Source organism: Lycorma delicatula, chromosome 2 (genome assembly GCF_047948215.1).
Source record: "Lycorma delicatula isolate Av1 chromosome 2, ASM4794821v1, whole genome shotgun sequence".
Taxonomy (NCBI): domain Eukaryota; kingdom Metazoa; phylum Arthropoda; class Insecta; order Hemiptera; family Fulgoridae; genus Lycorma; species Lycorma delicatula.
In genome coordinates this window covers 32,529,541-32,552,405 of record NC_134456.1, presented here as the reverse complement: position 1 = coordinate 32,552,405, position 22,865 = coordinate 32,529,541, and the positions used below count along the sequence as shown (strand labels likewise).

General features: G+C 35.5%; 2 protein-coding genes across 6 annotated transcripts in view; both read left to right on the top strand.

Moving 5' to 3' along the window:
• Positions 1-5,983, top strand: part of LOC142320614 (uncharacterized) — a 61,177-nt gene extending 55,194 nt beyond the window's left edge. For all 4 annotated transcript variants that reach the window (XM_075358606.1, XM_075358605.1, XM_075358607.1 and 1 more), the window contains one exon: positions 4,143-5,983. In XM_075358606.1, the coding sequence (XP_075214721.1) occupies positions 4,143-5,583 (1,441 nt within the window). In that variant the 3' untranslated portion in view covers positions 5,584-5,983. The remainder of the gene's footprint in view (positions 1-4,142) is intronic.
• A 10,070-nt stretch (positions 5,984-16,053) lies between these two features.
• Ssu72 (Ssu72 CTD phosphatase) overlaps positions 16,054-22,865 on the top strand; it is a 41,017-nt gene continuing 34,205 nt past the window's right edge. Inside the window, exons 1-2 of one of the 2 annotated variants that reach the window (XM_075358603.1) lie at positions 16,054-16,264; positions 18,122-18,256. In XM_075358603.1, the coding sequence (XP_075214718.1) occupies positions 18,177-18,256 (80 nt within the window). In that variant the 5' untranslated portion in view covers positions 16,054-16,264; positions 18,122-18,176. Of the gene's footprint in view, positions 16,265-16,497; positions 16,642-18,121; positions 18,257-22,865 lie in introns of those variants that run through there. The other variant, XM_075358604.1, reaches the window with a different exon arrangement.

Sequence of the window (22,865 nt, the reverse complement as noted above, 5' to 3'; positions counted from 1 at the left end):
CAGAGGAATTTTGACCCTGACATTGTAGTAATACGTCCACAAACTACCTTTCTGAGTTTTGTCAGAAAAGCATGATTTCATCTGGTAAGCTTCAGAGTCACACTGAAGTCGAGATGTTTTATCTATTGAAAGGATACTTTATCAGTCATTAAAAATACTTAGGATGAGTTAAAGAAAAAACCTATGATGGAACTATGAAATTACTAATCCAAAAAAATGACAGGAAGGTTATACCCAATTCGTATGACGGTAATGTGCATTGTAGTTTCGACTATGCACAACAGATTCATATTCCCCATGATTCCCTGCAACCTGAACCAATTTTTCATTTCTGACACCGTGTAAGGTTGGGCTGTTAGGAATCATGAATGACACTAAAGAAATACAATATAATTGCTGAGACAGCAACACTTCCAAAGGCTCAAACACTGTGGTAAACTATCTGTAACACTATCTGGAGCAACATAGTCTTGGCAAGAAACATCTCTATAAATGCTGACAATTGTTTAAATCAGAATAAAAATAACATTCCGACATTATATTTAGTGTGGAGAATAATTTATAATTTAAATTAAAATGAATGATTTTAATTATAAAATTTATAATTAAAATGAAACCATTTTATCATTTTTCTTGTAGACCATGTGTAATTTTCTTGTGATTGGGCATTTAGCCTGGTAAAACAGAAATCTCATAAAGGAAATCTAGTTCACTGGCACAGCTAGCAGAAATTGTATCAAATTCTATCCCATCTGGTTTAAACTAACCTGTAATCACAAGAAGTGAAAGTGGAGGTATTTTTGTTTGGTTTATGTATTTTAGAAATAAATATTGGAAAATTATAAAAAATATCATGCAGTTTAGCTATTTCTGTTATGAAAACAAACGAATAGTTTCTGCAAAGAAGTTAGTAGAATCTCCTCCTGTAAAACACACCGTGACAACTGAGACTGAGCCTCAAGTGAACTTCCCTATGTCACAGTACTTATAGGCACAACGAGGATTTTCTCCAGGGAGGACAAAAATAAGATAACATTTTTTGTTAAAAAATGGTTTTCTTTGACCATTTGAAAACACTAAAAGTAATTAGTTGCAATGCTATTCAAACCTATCTAAATCTTAATTTAGCACTAGCCTACCTGGCTAAATCTTACAAAATTTTTTTGATATTTATTTTTTGCTTCCAAAACCCTTTTTTTAAGCACATTCATCATACAAAGACCAACAAATCAATTTTCTGTCATTGTTGACCGTAACCAAGTTTTTACCCTGCATAAGGTGCTGAAGGATCATCTTTCGATAATGCACATTGTGCAGGGCTGCAAGCGAGATAAGTAGCGCTCGTTTTATGGATGGGTAAAAAATTTGGATTTCTTTAACTAGTGCACCAGCACTAGTTCTCTCTCCTTCAGTTCGGCATTTGGCACATTTTTTCCTTTCCATTGGTTGTACTAAAGTTCAGCTTCACCAAGGAAGTCATTCAATTGTAGTAACTGCAAAAACTTGTGGTATGTTAAAAAATCCTCATACGTCATATCAAACATTACATGAGGGTGCAACGTAAGCAATGAGATTGCGGGCAAGTTCTCCTAAGAAAAACATTATTCCAGAGACATTATTAATGAAACTATGTATGCAACAATTAGTGATCTTCTCCAAAACTCGCTAGGAGAGTATGCTAGGTGGATTCGTACAATATTTCTTCTGATTTATGACTCGCTGCATATTGTAATCTGTTCCAAGATGCTCAGTGATGCTCAGCTTGTTTCAACCTCTGCTACAACACTTTCAACAACCACATTTCCATAGTGTTTTCTCATGATGTCTGTGATTTTTTTATGTGATTTGCACATTTAAGTAAGTCCACACTTGTTGACTGAAGAGCATTTACCACCAGTTGCAGGAGTGCTGAATATTTTGTTATGAGACAAACACTAACAATGAATTCTGATTTTGTAGCAGCGCAATGCATTTGAAAAGCAGCTTTTCTTGTTGCATTGTTACCATCTGTTGATAATTTTTCAAGCACTATAACGATTTGCACATAATGTTTCTTGAATGTGGTGATAATTTTATATTTTGGAGACCAACTGGTTTCACAGAAGATTGGTATATTCAGTACGCAGTTTCGACAAAAAGCCGATTCTTGGAAGAATCTTATTTCTTTTATTGTGGAGACCATATTTCATATCACTGCTATTTCATTTGTCATTTGCAACTAAATGTAAGTATAGGGGAAACTGACTTTCCGGGAAAGTCCTACAACTGTGTTAAGCTTTGTATGTAATATTTATTTTAGCCATATTAAGCACATAGTTAAAATTTGACAGCCAAGTAATTTGGATATACTTTATTATAAGTGGATTTCTATTTTATTTGAAAATGATGGATAAAGAATTTCCATTTAGTTTTGCATTAAAAATGGAATAAAATCCATTGAAATGGTGAAGATGTAGAGAAGGTTTTGACAAGGATATTATGTCGACACCAATGGTTTAAGATGAGTGTGAACTGTTTCAAGAATGCTGTAAAGATGTTGAAGTCAATAAAGGGTGGAGGTCCTTACAAATCAACAACCTATGAAAATATCAACAAAATAAAGAAAATTTTTATCAATTATTAATTGTGGAATCACTATTAGAGAAGTTTCTGAAGTGAGAATCTTATGACTCAACAATTTTGACTGACATTTTGGGTTTGAAATGAGTAGCAGCAAAATTTGTTCAAAACTGTTGAATTTTTAACAAAGTAACAATTGTTAGCTGACATTGCTTATGGTTTGAATTACTCAAACATATCATAAGAGATGAAAAAATCGTACAGTTATGATATTGAAACAAAGGTCCAATCATCCAAATGATTTGAACCTTCCTAAAGAACCAAGGTTTAAAAAAAGCATATAGAGTTTGATCAAATGTTAATGTTCTCCTTACTGTTTTATCCTCCATCATGAATTTTTACCGCAAGAAACCGTAATTTACTCTTGAATTATTCTACAAGAAACCACAACAAATAGTATTGTAGCAGTTTTACACCATGTATGTGAGCAAATTTGAAAAAATGAGTACAAATGGGAGCAAATAATTTTTTAGGTTTTGCACCATAATAATGCTTCAGCTTACATTTCACCATCAATTTGTAATTATTTAGCAAAAAATAACACTCTACTGATGCCTCCACATTCTCCAGACACGGCGCGTGACATTTTCTTATTCCCACTGATTAAAAGAAGACTAAAAAGAGAACAGACAAAGAACAGAAAAGAAGACTAAAGAGGACAGCGATTTGCAGTGATGGATAAAATAAAGAAAAACTTACCTAGTGAACTTGAAGCTCTACCAAAAAATGCTTTCCAGAGATGTTTTAAAGATTGGATTGGCATAAGTGTCTCTAGGGTACTTTGTAGGAGACAGGATAAATATAGAAGAATAAGTAAATTCTTTTTGATAAAAATTAAAATTCTCCTAGTTTTTTATCACACCTCATATTTGAAGTAGATAGTAAAATGAGATATATGAATGGAGATAAGAATTTGATGGTAATAAGAAACTGGAATGCCATTAATGAAATATCAGGAGAAACGATTGTTGTGGAATTTAGCTGGCTATATCGAAGAAATGAAAAAGGAAGTAGGATTTTAAATAATAACCACAATATGCATGGTTTATTTTTCATGTTTTCTTTATAGTGAATTAGAATTAGGTGTTTATTTTTACTCATTGCAATATTATTTTGTATTGTTTTTAGAAATTCTAAAGTTTGATTACATGCAGCTCCTGCAATCAATAATTTATTTCTCTTTTCCACTTGTCTTCATCTTTGTTCCATTCCATCCTTTTAAGATTTTATGATTGCTGTATTAGCAGTTATGTGTAAATGTTAAAGAGTTTTTTGTTGTTCATTTTATTCCCAGTAAACAATCAGAAATACATGATTTTGTTGTCCTTAATGTTCGTTCAGTTGTAGAGATTCTATGATACTACTGAATTAACTTTTTTAATGACAAATTAAAAATTTATATTAAGGAATTTTTCAACATATTTTCAGTTGCTGATATGATTAGCAGAAATTTTTAGAATAAGTAGTATAAATTTGTATTTGACTAATAGAATAATGTAATTTTAAAAAAAACAATGTTCCAGGTACTTTCTTCTTAGGAAGCAAGAAGAAGGAAAGCTAAAACCAGTAAAACAGTATGTTTTTGAAGAAATCTTAAACTCAGAAAAGTTACTGTTAGAAAAAGGATTAGGAGCAGAATTAGCAAAGTGGTTTAAAAATGAAAAGAAACGAATTGATCTTGTTTTTATGTTGGAACTGTATATGCGTCTATTTCCTGACACTGCTCTCCCAAAGAAAAAGGAGGAACCTCAAATTACAGAAGAGAAAGAGATAACGTTAGACCCTGAGAAAGTAACTATTGAGCAAACAAACATGAGTAACAGTATTATTAATAATATTATCGATCAAGTTGTTAAGAAAGAAAAAATGGGTAATGCAAAGAAGGAAATCATTATTGATAGAGCAACTGAAAATAAAACACATGATACAAGATCTTCAGAAAAACCCACCCATGAAGAAGAAATAAATGATAGCACAAAACAAATGAGAGTAAGTATAAAAGAGGCACACAGTAGCATTACAAAAGATCATCTAGGTAGTGAAGAAAAGAATCAGAGCATCACAAAAAATCTGAGCACATCACAGAAACAACAAAGCACTTCATCAAAACGTCAGAACACCTCACAAAAACATCAGAGCATTGAAGAAAACCGTCCAAGCTTTAGCACAAAACAAATGAGAGTAAGTATAAAAGAGGCACACAGTAGCATTACAAAAGATCATCTAGGTAGTGAAGAAAAGAATCAGAGCATCAAAAAAAATCTGAGCACATCACAGAAACATAAAAGCACTTCATCAAAACGTCAGATCACCTCACAAAAACATCAGAGCATTGGAGAAAACCGTCCAAGCTTTAGCACAAAACAAATGAGAGTAAGTATAAAAGAGGCACACAGTAGCATTACAAAAGATCATCTAGGTAGTGAAGAAAAGAATCAGAGCATCACAAAAAATCTGAGCACATCACAGAAACAACAAAGCACTTCATCAAAACGTCAGATCACCTCACAAAAACATCAGAGCATTGAAGAAAACCGTCCAAGCTTTAGCACAAAACAAATGAGAGTAAGTATAAAAGAGGCACACAGTAGCATTACAAAAGATCATCTAGGTAGTGAAGAAAAGAATCAGAGCATCAAAAAAAATCTGAGCACATCACAGAAACATAAAAGCACTTCATCAAAACGTCAGATCACCTCACAAAAACATCAGAGCATTGGAGAAAACCGTCCAAGCTTTAGCACAAAACAAATGAGAGTAAGTATAAAAGAGGCACACAGTAGCATTACAAAAGATCATCTAGGTAGTGAAGAAAAGAATCAGAGCATCAAAAAAAATCTGAGCATATCACAGAAACATAAAAGCACTTCATCAAAACGTCAGATCACCTCACAAAAACATCAGAGCATTGGAGAAAACCGTCCAAGCTTTACAAAACATCAGAGTTCTTCAGAAAAACGTTAAAGCTCCACAAATCACAGGATACTGGAACAAATTATAAAAATACCAAAAAAATCATAGTGCTGATATACCTTACAGCTTATAAAGCAGTTGTGATAACTAAATTTTATTTCTTACCTAATGATAATTTTCTAATATAATGTATGATACATCAAAATCTGTTTAAAAAGAAACTTGTTTTATTCTAATTGCAGAAGGAAAAACAGTGTTAAATAATTAGATTACTATGATAGTGATTTCAACAATAACTTCTGTCAGTACTAGAAACGTTTTCCTAAAAGCTTTAGTTAGTGTAAACCTGTTTGTTAAAATTAATTTTTCATGTACCTTTTACATTCATGGGATCAATTGTAAAATATTCTTCTCATACATTATAGAAATCTGAATTAAAATATTTATTTCTGAGGAATACAATTTTTTTTTTATGAAGAAAGTGTTTTACTCAGCCATTATGGACAGAATTTATATAATTCATAAACAAATAAAATATGAATAATTTTATTAAGCATTAACAGACGTATCTGGTTTCACCCAGATGGACCATTTTATTCATTATAAAATGGTAGCCTTGAAACTTTTTATGAATAGAAACATTATTTAGTGAAGTGGTGAATATAAAAAAAAAAAATTTTTTTTTAATGATGAAGCTTTAAGCGACTTAGAGCATTCATGCCTAGATAGACAACAAGGTAGGTTTTCTCCCTAGAAGAATACACTTGAAAAAACCTAAATAGTAGTGAATATTTAAATTTTTAATTAGAGGCTATAGAAAACCTTTTAGGTTAAGAGGACTGAACATAAGATTACATTGTTTTTAAGGTAGAATATTTAAAAAATTGAATAGCATAATATTTAAAAATTATTGTTAATTGAATATGGTAAGAAAGGAGATTAGAAGCATTTTGGTGGAAAGTGACCCTGAATCTCTTGATATCTCATTATCTGCTTTATATTTTCTAAATGTGTAAAACATTTTGAAAAAAGTGATTCAGGTATTTCTAAATTAATTGAGGGAATAAATTCTATAGGGGGTGAGAGTCTAAGAGGAAAATCTTAGAGAACATACTTTTCTTATTAAGGCAAATTTATCTTGGTTTACAGGGTAGATGGCAGGGGCGAACGGTTTTTTCTGTTTTTTAATTATTTGAAAAAACAATTTTAAGAAGAGTGTTTTACTTAAAATCTTTTTAATGTAGGGAGCTAGATGGCCATTATTTTTTTTAATAATAGTTCAAATATATATATATATTTGAATTATATAATTAAATATATATATATATTTGAATTATTTCAAATTTTGTTAATGTAATGAGACTTTAGGGAGTAGAAGCCTGTTCAAGAAACCAATGAATCTCTTAGATATTGTTGGTATGTTTCTTAATTTTCTATATTTAAAAAAATGAAAATAATTGTTTCTAAGACACCAGGAATACCTTGAAAACATTATTTTATTTCCTTTTAATGCAAAGAAATACCATTCTGCCCCCAATAGGATGTTAGTAGATGGTATGACAAACTTATAATTTTCAGGATCGGCAAGCTTAATTACATTGAAGATGAGACCAAGCCTCTCTTGCTCTGAGTAGCTCAGATGCCACCACAACTGACAATTTGATTGTTGCTAGGGTCTGTTTATGTACATAAACAAGTTTGTTTACAAGCCATTCGATAATGTTTATTTTTTCATAATTTTCTTAAGTGTGGTTTATTTTCTTATTTTGAATCGTATTTAATTGGAAATGTCTGGTTCTGAAACTAAGCAGGAACCATTGCCGAATTCCTGTGATGACTCTACTTTACAACTGGGAAAAGCACTGAGAAAGACTTCCCGCAATAGTTTACGAGACACAAGGCATGGAGTGGTGGTTACTGAATGCTCCTCGTCCGTTTCTTCAGGACTCCTCTGAAAAAGGAGAGTGGAGAGGAAGTAAGCAGAATTTTCCACCCTTGGCCAGGGGAAGATCTGCGATGCAGGGGACTGAATTACCCGTGTCTATGTCTGTTTCTACTGCCAGGAAGACAAGGGACGGCGCTCAAGCAAGGAAAAAGAGCGTGATGGTCAATCACGTGTTGAGGAGGCTAGCCTACCATGGATTCTTCTGGAGTCTATTTACTCAACGGATGGCGATCTTTCTGGTGCACTTCCGGACCCTAGTGAAGTGGATATGGGGGCGGACATGGAGGGAGAGTTGAAATTGCATAGTAAGCGACCAAAGCCCCGCCGTTGTCTGGCCCAAAAAGGAAGCTTTGGATGGATGATGGTTCCACTGCAGGATTGAACAGGGAGTCAGAAATCTCATTGGCTGTGGCAGAGAAGATGGACCTCCAACTGTCATGTGAAAAGAGGCCCCAGATTTCACTGTACCCTGGTGTTGTAATGGCTCTTTGGGGTTGTAGAAAAGTTGTGGTCTGGTACAAGAATGTCGAATCATGAGACGGGACATCAAGATTGCTCTGGAGCAGATGTTGGTTGAGAGAAGGCTGTCGGTTGTGGCATGGACACCCCAGTTGGAGGCTCCGGCAATGGAAGAGAGTGCTTCTGCCTCTAGGTGATTTGATGTTGGGACTCAATCCCCCCCCCCCGAGAGGCCTTGAATTGAACATGCGAGACATCTTGTTTCGATCGCTTTCTGACGAGGAATTGTGGAGGCGGTGAGCAAGCCCTAGCCGAATAGCGTAATGGCTCGTGTGACCCGTGGGGCTGAGAAGTTGTCGAATACGTTGGATATGTGTCGTTTCTTAGATCTATCGAAGTCTGTGTCTGACAAAGGTCATGGGATACGTTCTGGTGGCGACCGGAACGTCACTAGGCGGGTGTCTTGCCCTACGGGGTTGGGATTGGAGAGGTGATATGATCAATCCTCCGGCACGACGTTCGACGCCGGCCGAGATGGAGAGCGGCACGGTCATTGTTCGATCCACCGGGCAGTCGTATGCTGGCTTAGTAAGGCAGGTAAATCAGGACGTAGGAGATATTTTGTCTTTACGGCAAGGTAGCGGGGATGAGAGGAGCCAAGAAGGCAGCGGTCCTGATATCCAGTTATCCGTGACAACACACCAGGATTGCAGGTTGACCTATGGTCACGGGGGAGCCGGCGCACTGTAATGCATATACACGATCTTGAGGACTGTGACTGAAGCTGAGGTAGTAGACGCAGTGGGGCGGGTGGTCAGAGCGGACGCTAACTTTCGTGTGTATTCCCTCCGCCCTGCGTTTGGTAGGACACAGAATGCCACTGTCATTACGACGTATGGGGTGGCTAAACGACTAATTGCTCAACGGTTGAAAGTGGGCTGGGTACATTGCCGGGTCCGCATGCGAGACCCGGAGGAGCGGTGCTGGAGGTTGTGACACATGTCGTCAGGCTGCAAGGGTATCGACCGCACAAAGATGTGTTTCACCTGTGGCCAGGAAGGTCACCATCAGGCCCACTGTACCAGCCCACGAAGATGTAGCATTTGTGATTCGGAGGGCCACAAAGATGGATGTTTGTGCCGCTTGAACATGAGGTTCTTGCAACTCAACACTGGCAGAAGTCAACGTTCTCTTGACGTGTGCTGGGAAGTGGCGCTTCGACGATCTGCAGATGTCATTCTTTCTGAGCCACCCGCCTCAGTCTCTCCAAATGCAATGTGGTTACTGGACAGTATGTCATCGGCAACGATCGGGTTCTTACGGCCAGTAGTGTAGCGGAGCCGGTAGAGGGTTCGTGTGGGCAAATTTTGGTGTCCTGACGGTATTCTCTTGCTATTGCTCTCCAAATTTCGGTTTTGGTGTTTACATTGAATCCTGGACAGTTTATTTTTGGAAATTCGGCGTCATCGGAATGAAAGTCTGGTGGTGGCTGGTGATTTTAATGCAAAATCGGCTGAATTTCGCTGGGGATGTCATGGACATCAGGGGCGTTCACCTCTGAGATAGGATAGCAGCCGCGGGCCTGGTGTGCCTCAATACGCAGATAGCGACATTCTCGAGGGGACTTTCTTGGTCCGCCATAGACTTGACCTTTGCGTCCGGCGAGCAGGTGGCTTGCTATGCGAATTGGGGCGTACTCGAGGAGGAGTCGCTCTCAGATCATTTTTTTTGTCGAATTTGTCACGAGGACATCCTCGGGCATCTTTCGCCCGGAACGGAAAATCATCTCTAAGCTAGGCTGTATCTGGTTTGGAGAAATGATCCAGGCCCGGCTGACTGGTGGGTTGTCACCAGTGGAAACGAGGTACTCCGGATGACCAACTGAGGGCTTGTCGTCTTTTTGCGGTGGCCAGGGAAGCGTACAAGGCGGCGATTAAAAAAGCCAAAAAGGACTGCTGGCGGCAACTTTGTGCTGCCATTGACAAGGACCCATGAGGGAATGACTTTAGACTGGTTACCGGCAAGTTTGGTACACGGACTCCGATTCTAACAGAGGAACAATTCTTGGGGGAAGTTCGGAATCTGTTTCCTAGAGAGGATGATTCCCCGAGGGAGGAGACAGTTATTGATGAATCATGATTATTCAGCATAGAGGAACTGCTACGGCCGGGATGCGGCTGAAACTTCATACGAGCCCGGGGCCAGATGATATCCCCCACGGAAGTTACACTGATACCCGTGGAGAAGGCGCCAGTGGAACTGCTAGATCTTTTGATGGTCTAGTACTATCTGATTGTATCCCTCAGAAGTGGAAGGAACCCCGTTTGGTACTCCTGCAGCCGGGCCGACAAGATGTTTATTGTCCGATTTATGTGAATAACCCGATTTGTAAACTTCTGGAGATGATTGATGCTCGTTTGAAACGGGATGGAAGATTTTCTGAGCTTCAGTACGGTTTCCGAAGAGGCAGATCGGCCCCCGATGCTGTGAGGCATGTGTGTCGCTTGGTCGAAGAGGCGACAGTCAGGACTTAGCGTACAAGGAGCACTCCGGTTGTTATCCTCAATGTTCAGAATTCCTTTAATTCTACACGTTGGGGAGTGACGTATGCAGCCCCACGGGCTAAGCGGATTAGCAGTGGCACGAGAAGGCTTGCACAATACTTAAAGGAAAGGTACCTGATCTATGATACTGCGGACTCCCGACTCAGATTTTCAGCCACGTGTGGGGTTCCACAGGGTCAGTAATTAATCCAACCCCGTGGAACCTGATGTTTGAGGGGGTGCTCCGTCTTCAGTATCCGGTCGGGGTGGTTGCGATCGCCTTTGCAGATGACTTGGCGTTGGTGATTTCAGCGAGGCAAGTGAACGATGTTGTTGCTGATGCCAACGAAGCCATTCGTCGTGCGCATGGCTGGTTGCAGGATAGAGGGTTGACAATCTCCCCAGACAAGACATCATTCCTATGTCTGGCAAGTAGGCGCCCCTTACCTTCACTATGGATTAAGGTTGGTGACACTCTTTTGTTTCAGGTGGAGGCTGCAAAATATTTAGGTGTGTGGCTGGATCACCGTTGCTCCTTCACCGTGCATGTACAGGAGGTATCAGAGAAGGCAGGGGCGATGGTGACTGCCTTGAATAGGTTGTTTGGAAATGTAGCCAGCCCTCAGGCCTCCAAGCAGGTGCTTTATGGTAATGTGATCAACTCGGTATTATTATATGCTGTTAAGGTCTGGTCATCGGCAATGAGGAACGACAGGAATAGACGCATGCTTGAGGGCATACAGAGGAGGATTGCTCTCTGCATAGTATCTGTGTACTCTACTGTCTCCACTGAGGTGGTGCTGCTTATTGCGGGGGTCCCCCCCCCCAATTCAGCAGTTTACCACCATGCAGATTGGACTTCTCCAAGGGCTGGTAAGGCTGAGATACAAGATTGGATATTCCAAGTTTGGCAGGCTCATTGGGATTGTTCCTTCACCGGTTGGTGGACTCACTGCCTGATTTCACAGGTGAAGCTATGGGTCAGCCTTAGGTTTGGCAAGATCTCCTATTGGTTGACCCAGTTCCTGTCTGGCCATAGCATGTTCTGGGTATATTTGAATGCATGACAGCAGGCTGATGACCCCTTTTGCTTATCCAGCGGGGAGCTCAACACTCTAGAGCATGTTGTGTTTGCCTGTTGGACCTGGGACAGGGAGCGCTTGCAATATGAGTTGATTACTGGGCCACTTACGGTGGAGAGTATCATGGGCCGTATGTTGGTGAATGAGGTACAATTCCATGCTATATCTGATTTTATCACACAAGTCCTTCAACAGAAGGATAGGGCTGCTAGGACAACAAGGGAATGAGGGACAGCTCCCTGCTGAGCTGCTATTCATTTGTGCATGCACAGATGGGTAGCAGTGATGAGGCACGGGGACTCTCTCATCCTCTTGTAGAAAAGACCATAGTCCCAGCAAGAGTGCTCTTTTGGGTGTTCTCGTGTGAGGCAAACAAGGCATAAGGACTGAGTCCCACTCCTAGGGTGGGGAAAGAGGAACGACATAGTCGGGCTTGGTAACCCTACTTTGGGAGTTAAAGGCAGGCATTAAGATTCATCCGGCTTATAAAAGGACACTCCCTCAGATTGTTATGCTTCACTGTGGAATCCGATTCAGGGGAGAGGGAAAAAAAAGTGTGAAAAAGAAACAAAAATTAATTTGTTTATATAACTGCATTTCAGCACATGCTAACCAAATTCAGAGATTCCATTTGTCATACAAGTAGTTAGACTCTTAATCTTCGAACACAATACCTGTAAAATAATTCTTTAACTAAGCAGTTGTGTTCTTGTTTAAGATGGGAACTGAAAGTAGATAATTTGTTAAATGTGCTGTAGTCACAAGAATATGGTTGATCTAAATTTTAGGTATGGAGAAAGCACTTAATGATTTCAGATTCTTAACTTATTATTATTACCTTCATTATGAACAAGTGAGTTAAAATTAACAAATAAACAACTTCACGTTTGTTGACAAGATCTCTTGTGAACAAATTGTCCTCTACCTCCACTGTTCATCATTCCACATTACTGCACACCACAGTCATCTACACATTATTATTCATTGTTACATCAAAACTATTATAACTACATTTTACATATTCCTCAATATTTAAGCTAAATATTTTTATAATAAATACTTAATTTTCAATAGAAATTTTGATGGGAGCACGTATACAAAAGACAATGGAAGAAATATTTTTATTTTCTAAAAAGTGAATGTTACTGTTATTTATTCATTTCAGAACTTCTTTATTATTCCCTAATTGAGTAAAGACATAGTTGAGGTTTATAAGTTTTGATAGGGAGTCATGGTTGAACCCACCGGGTTGGTCTAGTGGTTAATGCGTCTTCCCAAATCAGCTGATTTGGAAGTCGAGAGTTACAGCGTTCAAGTCCTAGTAAAGCCAGTTATTTTTACACGGATTTGAATACTAGATCGTGGATACCGGTGTTCTTTGGTGGTTGGGTTTCAATTAACCACACATCTCAGGAATGGTCGAACTGAGAATGTACAAGACTACACTTCATTTACACTCATACATATTATCCTCATTCATCCTCTGAAGAATTATCTAAACACTAGTTACCGGAGGCTAAACAGGAAAAAGAAAGAAAAGGTAGTCATGGTTGAAAGTGGCCATGCAAAGGCAATAGTAAATTGTGTAAATACACTGATGAAAATGTTTACCGAGGTATTTGCATCAGCAGCATCCTGACAGAGGCCAAACTGTTAATTGTGGTGTGTTATCAGGTTTAGAGGGCTAAAAGACAACCTCCAGTAAAGCCCATCAGGACTAGGAATGGAGTGGGTGGCGTAGCGACTGGGATTGTCTCCAGTAGGTATCATCCCATATAGGGGTCAGGACTGCCTGTTCTAGTGTTCATAATAGCTGAAACACTATTAGACATTTAAGGTATGATGGCTTTATTCAACAAAGTTTCTTCTTCTGAAAATAAATGTTTTACAACACAGCTAGTCTCACCAATGGACAGAATGGAAATGACATTTACAGCCCTCAATATAACTTGTAAACATGCCAATATACAACTGTAAATTCAGAAAAGAAACCAACAGAGACAACTTCATTATCACTTTCTATAATATCTGTCATAGAATGTTTGTTACTTCTGATACTGGCTGTCACAAGCTACCATGCCAGTTCACCTGGGATACACTAGACCACGACTTAAATTCAATGATCCAGACATGAATTGTTTGTCAAAAGTTTTCATTACTGTATAGGAAGGATAATTATAAAAATTGTGGCCAAGAAATTAAAAAATAGATGTGTATTTTGACAATTTTTGTATTGTTTTGTTGCTTTTACAAAAAAAAAAAAAGATTCAAATATAATATGCTGGACAATTAGCTTTTATCTAACTAATCGGTTGGATTTGCTTTTATCTAATTATACTTTTACATCATGTGTACAGTTAAACAACTTGTGTTGAGTTGTTTAACTGTACACATGATATAGGTACTATTAAAATACATTACGTAAAAGCAAATCCCAAAGCATACATAAGTTCCAATAATGAGTTTAGGCTGAATAAATGAAGAGAAAAGAAAAACTCAAGTTGACTTCTTAAGGGTCGTATAGCCGCAACTTGTCACCCACGGGTTGTATTGGATGGCCATCCGGTTAGGTTTTTACCATTCAGAAGTATCTGGGTGTCATCCTTGATGAGAGGCTTCAGTTCAAGGAGCACCTTTAGTTTGCTGCAAAGAAGGCCAACGATGCCTTCTTTGGTGTCTCTAGTCATCCATCCCGACTGGGGGTTGAATTATTGTACGATGCGTATTTTTTACAAAGGTGTCTGTGAGGCCATAATGTTGTACATTGCTCCGGTCTGGGTTCATCATTTACAATTCCAATGTTATAGGGATATTCTTTTGTGAGCCCAGCGACTTCTATTGTTAGCTGTTGGTGACTACAGAACTGTCTCAAGAGAGGCAGTCTCTGTGATTGCCGGCATTAAACCCCTTGACATTCTAGCTACAGAACATAGCAATTGGTACATTTCCAAGAAGGAAGGTCTTCTTACTTCTGGGCGTATGCGAGAAATTGAAGACCAAGGTTTTTACTCTTGGCAAGCTAGGTGGAACGATTCTTCTACTGGTCAATACACACATGATATCTTTCCAAATGTTAGGGAGCTGCAAGCGATTAATTGGGTCTCCCCCAGTCGGTATGCAACTCAATTCCTTTCAGGACATGGTGCCTTTAGGAATAATTTGGCTAGGTTTGGTTTGGTTGATTCCAGCTTGTGTCCGGACTGTAGAGTCGATGATACTGTGAACCATGCCCTGTATTTTTGTCCCCAGTACGAGGCTGAACGTTCCAGAATTGTTAGGGAACTTGAGAGAGTGGATTCCTTCTTTGATCTGCGAGTCAACTGGAAGACTCGCAAAGACTGGACAATTGTGGCTGGCTTCCTCGCCCTGAGCAGGACAGCTGAAGAGATTTAGTAGAAAAGCACCCCAGGTGGCTAGGGACCACCTGAGCAGTTGATTGGCCGAAGGTAGGCGTACTGACATCGAGGCACGGTTAGGCAGAAATTGTGGTGATTATTTTGATTGTAGCTGTTATCGCTACGAACGGCTACTGCACTGCCGAGGGCATGGGTTATCATGCAGCCGTGAGGTGTAGCGGCGTTTTGAATGAGCACACGACACTGTCGGCAGGATGGCGACTGCACTGCTGACAGTATATCCCATGCAGCCGTGAGGTGTGGCGGCATTCATCTATTTCGAACACTGATCTCTATATAACTGGATGGGGATCCATTTATTGGAATTTGTAAAATTTGAATCATAAACTAGCGTCACTAAATGAGTGGTAGAACTAAAATAAATGAAACCTCATGCGGAGAGGTAAGGATGAAATCACATTATAACCAATGCAGTAGAAGTATTATGATTTTGTATTTTGAAAACTGATAAATTTTCTGCTACTGTCCGTAAATTTCTGCTTGTGTTACGAAAATGACTGTTCTTTTGGCTATCTGACTTGAGTAAAATAAACATAATGTAAACATAAAATAGACCTTCAAGATTATAGTCGCGAAATCGTACAATGGTTTTATTTAGTTCCCAGCCGCTCATACTGCGGCGCTACAGAATGTTTCAATATTGAACACTTAATTGTAATTTACGCTATAATCCCTTATCCAGTTATATAAAAATTAATGGCTTCATTTTCATGCAGTTAAAACGAAATCAGTAAGATGGCAACACAATGCAGAAAAAAAATTATGATTGAAACTATGCCTCATTATGTACATACAATTTGTAAATTTAATGTGTAGTGAGAAATGTATATTCTTTCTACATTATATTGGTACATTAAATGTTACAAATTATAAAAAAATACAAATTTATATTATCTTATCGTAGATTAAAATCAATCAGTTTTCAGAATATAACTTAATTCTATGATTATTAATTTAACTGCATGAAACTGTTGTTTTCTGCACTGTTCTTGTTAAACGTTTTCATGGAATTTCAAGTATATTTTTCAGAACAGGCACTAATGTAAGGAATAAAAAATGTAGTAGTTGATGTTGGATAACCTGTTGATTTCCATTCAAAGATGGCGTAGGCAGTTTCTTAGGTTGTCGCTTATCAATTTTTTTGTTAGAAATGCAAAATGATCAACTAATGTATAGATTATATTGTTTATAAGCTGTCTTATGATTTCTATTAAGTAATTTTTTAATAAGATAGGGTAGTTTGCGGTTTGATAGTTTTGAGCAAATTTAAGGTTAAGTAAAAACAAGGTCTGTAGCGTTAATTCGTAAATCTCATTACATTTCATACAAAAAGTTAAATGTAAATGAATTTTTTAATTTATATAGAATCAATAGGGAAATGTTACGGTTTCAATAAGAAGAGAAAAATTATGACTTAACATTTTGTAGTTCACATTCCAGCTGCTGTAATTATGCAACATCAGCAACAAATTTTGATTTAAGAAAGTTCTTATTCGTCATAGGTTACTTCATGAAATGCAGTTTATTAGCATTTCGGATCACTCGTTATTTGGACGTTAAGTGGTTACTTGTAGGATACGCTTGTTTGTAAATAACTGTGAATTAACCCTTTCTCCACGGAAAACCAGCAGACGCTTATAAATAAGACGATTTTGGTTTTTGTAGTTCGTACATTCATTTATTATTACATTTTTTAAATTGTCAAAAATCATTTTTATGCATGTGTATAAGTTTCATACTAGGGCATTGTTCCTTTACATTTTTTAATTTGAAACTATCAGTGCGATTCCCTAAAACACATCGCACAGTATTTAGAAAAAATAACGTGAGCTTTAAATCAGATAGGAAAATATTTCTTGGTTTGTAATCTTTTGTTGTGATATGTTTCACTTTGGATTAACTTTTATATTTGGGATTATTATTGATTTTTAAAATGATTTAATCTTACCTACATTTACCTACTTTTCACATTACAGTAAAAATGCTTTTATGCTTGCGCAAAGCAAAAATAGATTTAAAACAGTTTTTTTTAATTTAGTGTAAAAATGTAGTTCCTAAAGTGGTTATAATAAATTGAAAATTTATGGTAGATTTGAAATTCCTTGAATGATACAAGTAATAGCTGTCTTAAAGTCAGTTATACATGTTTAATATTTGCTTTGCATTGAAGGAAATAGATAAATTTTTAGTTTTGTCAAAGCAAAAAATCTTTCCCCTTGCTTGAAATGGATTTCCAGTAATATTTTTGCTGTAAAAGAAACCTGAATCTGGTATTACATCCAATTACAATACTTTGCGTCAATCATTTTGAACGTACAAATCTTTGCACTTATTTTCCAATTTAGAATTAGTGACACATACATTACTGAACCGTGATTTTAAAGTGTAGGTTTCATTTAACTATGTATATCAATGTCTACGTTTAAAGTAGTACTTGACAAACTACGAAGTCCACAACCAAGTAATACAGTCATGGCAGTGTGCAACATGACATTGTTATGTATGATTTTTCAACCCAGAGAAGTTGTTAAGAAAACATTAATAAGTAAATTAGTGAAATTAAATTGCAAATCCGGTAGAAGTTTGAAGAATTGCTGATACAGCATTAAGCTAAGATAATGAAAAACTAGCATTTTTATTCCTTTAAAACCAGTTGGAAGAAGAAATTAAATTAATGTTGTACAACATATAACAAATGGCTGTTTAATTTACTGAGGTTTTGCTGATATTAACTTCAACTCTTTTGAACTACTTATAAAAGATAAATCTACTTCTATGATTATTAAAACTGGCAACTCAATTTGTTATGTCATTGGCCGAACCATTTTATTGGAATAGTTAATTTAATATTTTAGCCATATTTACACCATTACTGTTGCCTTTTTTAATATTAAAGTTTTTTTTTTAGTTTGTTTTTTTTCTTTGTTAACAATGTAATCCATGCAGTCGGTGAAATTTCATGGTTGGTCATTCCTATTTCATAAATCTAATTTAGTTTGATGAGTGGAGTACAAAATCCAAATCTGTCAGCTTTTAAGCAACTATTATCACTTATATTTATACTGTGTGGGTTTTTGTTGCTCAGTAGTAATTCAATTTTGTTTGAAAATTAAGTAAATATTTTCTAAGAATTTTTATTTGTAGTTGTTACAGGTTGTTGTATTTGTGTCTGTTACTGTTGATAGTATATATAACAGCTATGCCAGCTTCCAACCTTAACATAGCTGTTGTTTGTTCAAGCAATATGAATCGGAGTATGGAAGCACATGCATTTTTAAGGTTTGTGCAACTTATTGTTTATACAATTTTATAAATCTAAAAATTATTCTGACATTAATTTTGAAAGTTCGATCTGTAATGTTTTATTCAAAAGTGTAATGAAATTTCATCATCATTTATAACAGAAATTCTTTTTATGAGGATGTTAATATCTTTCTTGTAGCATTCAAAGAATTAAATGTTAACTAAAATTTATTAAAATCTTTCCTGTGCATCCAGACACCAGTTTGATTGTGAGAGCCAACTGCTTTATTGTCAGTATTTATTTTGAAAAAAGTCGGCAAAAATTTATATGGGATCGAAGGAATGTTTCTGACCAGCTTTTTACTTGTACAAAGTAAAGGAAGTATTGTGATCACAAAATATTTCAGATTTCAACAGAAACATCCATTTTGGCCATCCCTGAATCTGTTTTGACTAGTTTGGGGATGACGTCTATATGTATGTATCTTGCATAACTCAAAAACAATAAGTCATAGGTTGTTGAAATTTTAAATTTAGGACTGTTGTACACCTCCCCTTTTGAATGCTATTGATTGGAATAAAAGTGCCCAAAAAAGACCAAAATCCAAAAAAAAAATATGTTTTGGACTTTTTCTTAAATAGTGATAAGCCCTCATTGAGAGATTTTTAACAATATATCAAAAGTGGTACTTATTTTCAGTAGTTCCAGAGTTACAGACAAATCAAATTTTAATTAATCATATTTGAATCTAATAAGGGGAAGAAGGCACATGGTTCAAATCAGACTTCATCTCCTTTTTTATTTTATTTAAATTTGAATTATTGATAATTATTCACCTCCGATTTAAACAAAAATTATAAATAATTCAATAATAAAAACAAAAAAATATGAAAAACCATCAGAAGTTATTAATGAAATAAAATTTTGTCTTCATTTAAAAAAAAATTTATATATGTAATTTAATAGGTATACAAGGAAGTCATGTGGTGTCCACATCAGTTTTTTTTTCTAAAAATACAAGTATTTCTCTTATCCTTTTAATTTCTGTTCGAGTTATCACTGTCCAAGTTTGTGCTTAATGCAATTGATGTATTTAACAAACTAAAGAGGATTTTTTGCAAATATCTTTTGAACTATTATTAGTTTTATGGAAGAGTAAAAATGTTTGAAAATTGTTTTTTTTTCTCATATATTTTTTTTTTTGTCTTCAGTCATTTGACTGGTTTGATGCAGCTCTCCAAGATTCCCTATCCAGTGCTAGTCGTTTCATTTCAGTATACCCTCTACATCCTACATACCTAACAATTTGTTTTACATATTCCAAACGTGGCCTGCCTACACAATTTTTTCCTTCTACCTGTCCTTCCAATATTAAAGCAACTATTCCAGGAGGATGCCTTAGTATGTGGCCTATAAGTCTATCTCTTCTTTTAACTATATTTTTCCAAATGCTTCTTTCTTCATCTATTTGCCGCAATACCTCTTCATTTGTCACTTTATCCACCCATCAGATTTTTAACATTCTCCTATAGCACCACATTTCAAAAGCTTCTAATCTTTTCTTCTCAGATACTCCGATTGTCCAAGTTTCACTTCCATATAAAGCGACACTCCAAACATATACTTTCAAAAATCTTTTCCTGACATTTAAATTAATTTTTGATGTAAACAAATTATATTTCTTACTGAAGGCTCGTTTTGCTTGTGCTATTTGGCATTTTATGTCGCTCCTGCTTCGTCCATCTTTAGTAATTCTACTTTCCAAATAACAAAATTCTTCTATCTTCATAATCTTTTCTCCTCCTATTTTCACATTCAGTGATCCATCTTTGTTATTTCTACTACATTTCATTACTTTCGTTTTCTTCTTGTTTATTTTCATGCGATAGTTCTTGCGTAGGACTTCATCTATGCCGTTCATTGTTTCTTTTAAATCCTTTTTACTCTCGGCTAGAATTACTTGAATACGCTGAACAGTATTGCTAACAGTAGATACTGCAGGTAAAGAAATGCCAACATTATAGCTTGCAACTTCATAACAAGTCACACTTCTAACTTACCCTGCTCAAATTTTTTCTACCTTAAGTTGAGTGCAACTCAAGAACAATTCATCCAGTCTTCATCAAATTTTCATATGCACAATTACATATACATAACTACATCGTATCTAAATGTCAATAAAATTAATCCTGTAGTTTTGGAGATTTTCAAGCCACAAAATATTATGCATAGGCCTATAAAGAAACCCCAATTTAAGTGAATATTATTTTTGTACTCTTCTTATCTCAAAACATAAAAAAAAATTCTTCCCCCCCCCCCCCACCATGCACAACATGCAACCAAAAGTAATACTGTTTCTTCGAAAAGTCTTTAAAAATACTAATCTTAATAAAGTTTACTTAAGATTGTAGTTCATAATTCCTGTTAAATTTCATTAAAAATTAATCATCTTAGCTATTTAAGTTCAGGTGAGCGAAACGTTATGCAATCCTTATGGAAACTTAATATGTGAAAAAACTTTATTAAATTTTAAGGAAAAAATAAATATTTGTTAATTTTATATGTTATAGTAATTTTGTTTATAATAAATTATCAAAATGTTTTCAATTTGCAGCTGAACAGGCATTTCTTCATATTAACAATTACTTTTACAGTGGTTGCAACACTGATATGGAATATTTAAAATTCATTGTTCCATTTGAGTTGATCAATTGTATAAGGATTCTTTCTGAACACCTTTTTCTTTTAAAATACTCAAAAGAAAAGTAATGTGTGAAAGATAAATTGCATGATCTTGATGGCCATAGGCCACAGGAATGATTTTCTTCCCAAAGAACTCACATAGCAGCAACATTATGTTATTTGCTGTATGGTCTGTTGCAACCAGCAATCATATTCATGCTCTTGTGGCTGTGTTATGAAGTCAGTTCTGTTACTGAAACACAAAAAAAAAATATTGACCCACTTCTTCTGAGAAATTGTGCACCAAACTCCAATCTTTTTTTAATTCAACATAGTATCTTGGAAATTGTGAGGGTTCTCCAATATTATTGATCTGGCTGTTTACATAACCACTTAGATGAAACCATGTCTCGTTACCGAAGAAAATGTTATCAAAGAACTGAATATTGCAGTAAACAAAACGCACAAATCATTTGCAATAATTGAGTCTTTTCCACAATTGGCTTCTTTTTTCTTTCTTTTCAGTTCTCTTTTTCTTTCAATTCTTCCATGACATGAATGCAGTATAGACATAATTTTAATTTTTTTGTGGGTATTCCCATTTGACTTTCCAATCTGCTGAGATTGCCTTCATACATTTGAGATGATAATTCAAAGATGCATAGACACATTCTAAAAATTTATCATTTAAAATTGTTGACAGGTCTTATCATTTTTGTTCATCTACATTACCAAGTTACATTTTATCAAGGCAAAACTACAGCAAAGTCTTCCTGGCACTTTAAAAACGATTTCTATTTTAAAAAACACTCAAGAGTAAATGCATATTGAAACCGTGTAAAACACATAAGTCTTTTTATAGCACACCTGACACTGACAGACAAAATATGGTAAAGCATTACCAACCATCCATTGTACCAGGCTAAAAGCAAATTTCCCACTTCAGTGAATTAATAAATTCAGGTTTGTCAATTTTTTGCTCACCTCTATATAAAAATGTAAGAATTCCAAGAATAAGGCTATTAAAACTTGTAATTTTCTTTTATCAGATGGTTTTATATTTATTTATATACTGTTTTTTTATGAAGAGCTACATTTAACATAGTAATTTGTTCCTTTCCTCAATTTGATTAAGAAATTTCTTATATTCATTGATTTGCATGGTGATATATACTGATACTTTCAGAGTAAATATTGATTTGTATTTATAGAATTTTTCTTATTTAACAAACTATATTCTTTAAAAAAAAATCAGTAGTAAGGAAAGATGAGAGAAAACATTTTGAAATAGATTCTTTCCTTAATTTTATTTTCAACCATCATTTCAAATTTATAATTCTTGAAATTTTTAATATCTATTTAAAAAAATGCTCATTACAGTCAAATAATCAATTTATGTAGTAACTATTACATAGAGAAATTCTTAAAAAGCAGGTAAAATAAAGTAAAAATAAAAATTCACATTTTGACATTTTATGTTAATTATGTATTATGTAATTGTTTTACCATGATTAATAGAATTAGGAAAAAATGATAAAAATTGAATTATTCTGCTTTTTTCTTTAATAAAAAAAATTTTGTTTTATATGTTCTTTTAAGAATTACTAAAGATGGACGAAGCAGGAGCGATATAAAATATCAAATAGCACAAGCTAAATGAGCCTTCAGTAAGAAGTATAATTTGTTTATATCAAAAATTAATTTAAATGTCAGGAAAAGATTTTTGAAAGTGTATGTTTGGAGTGTCGCTTTATATGGAAGTGAAACTTGGACAATCGGAGTATATCTGAGAAGAAAAGATTAGAAGCTTTTGAAATGTGGTGCTATAGGAGAATGTTAAAAATCTGATGGGTGGATAAAGTGACAAATGAAGAGGTATTGCAGCAAATAGATGAAGAAAGAAGCATTTGGAAAAATATAGTTAAAAGAAGAGACAGACTTATAGGCCACATACTAAGGCAT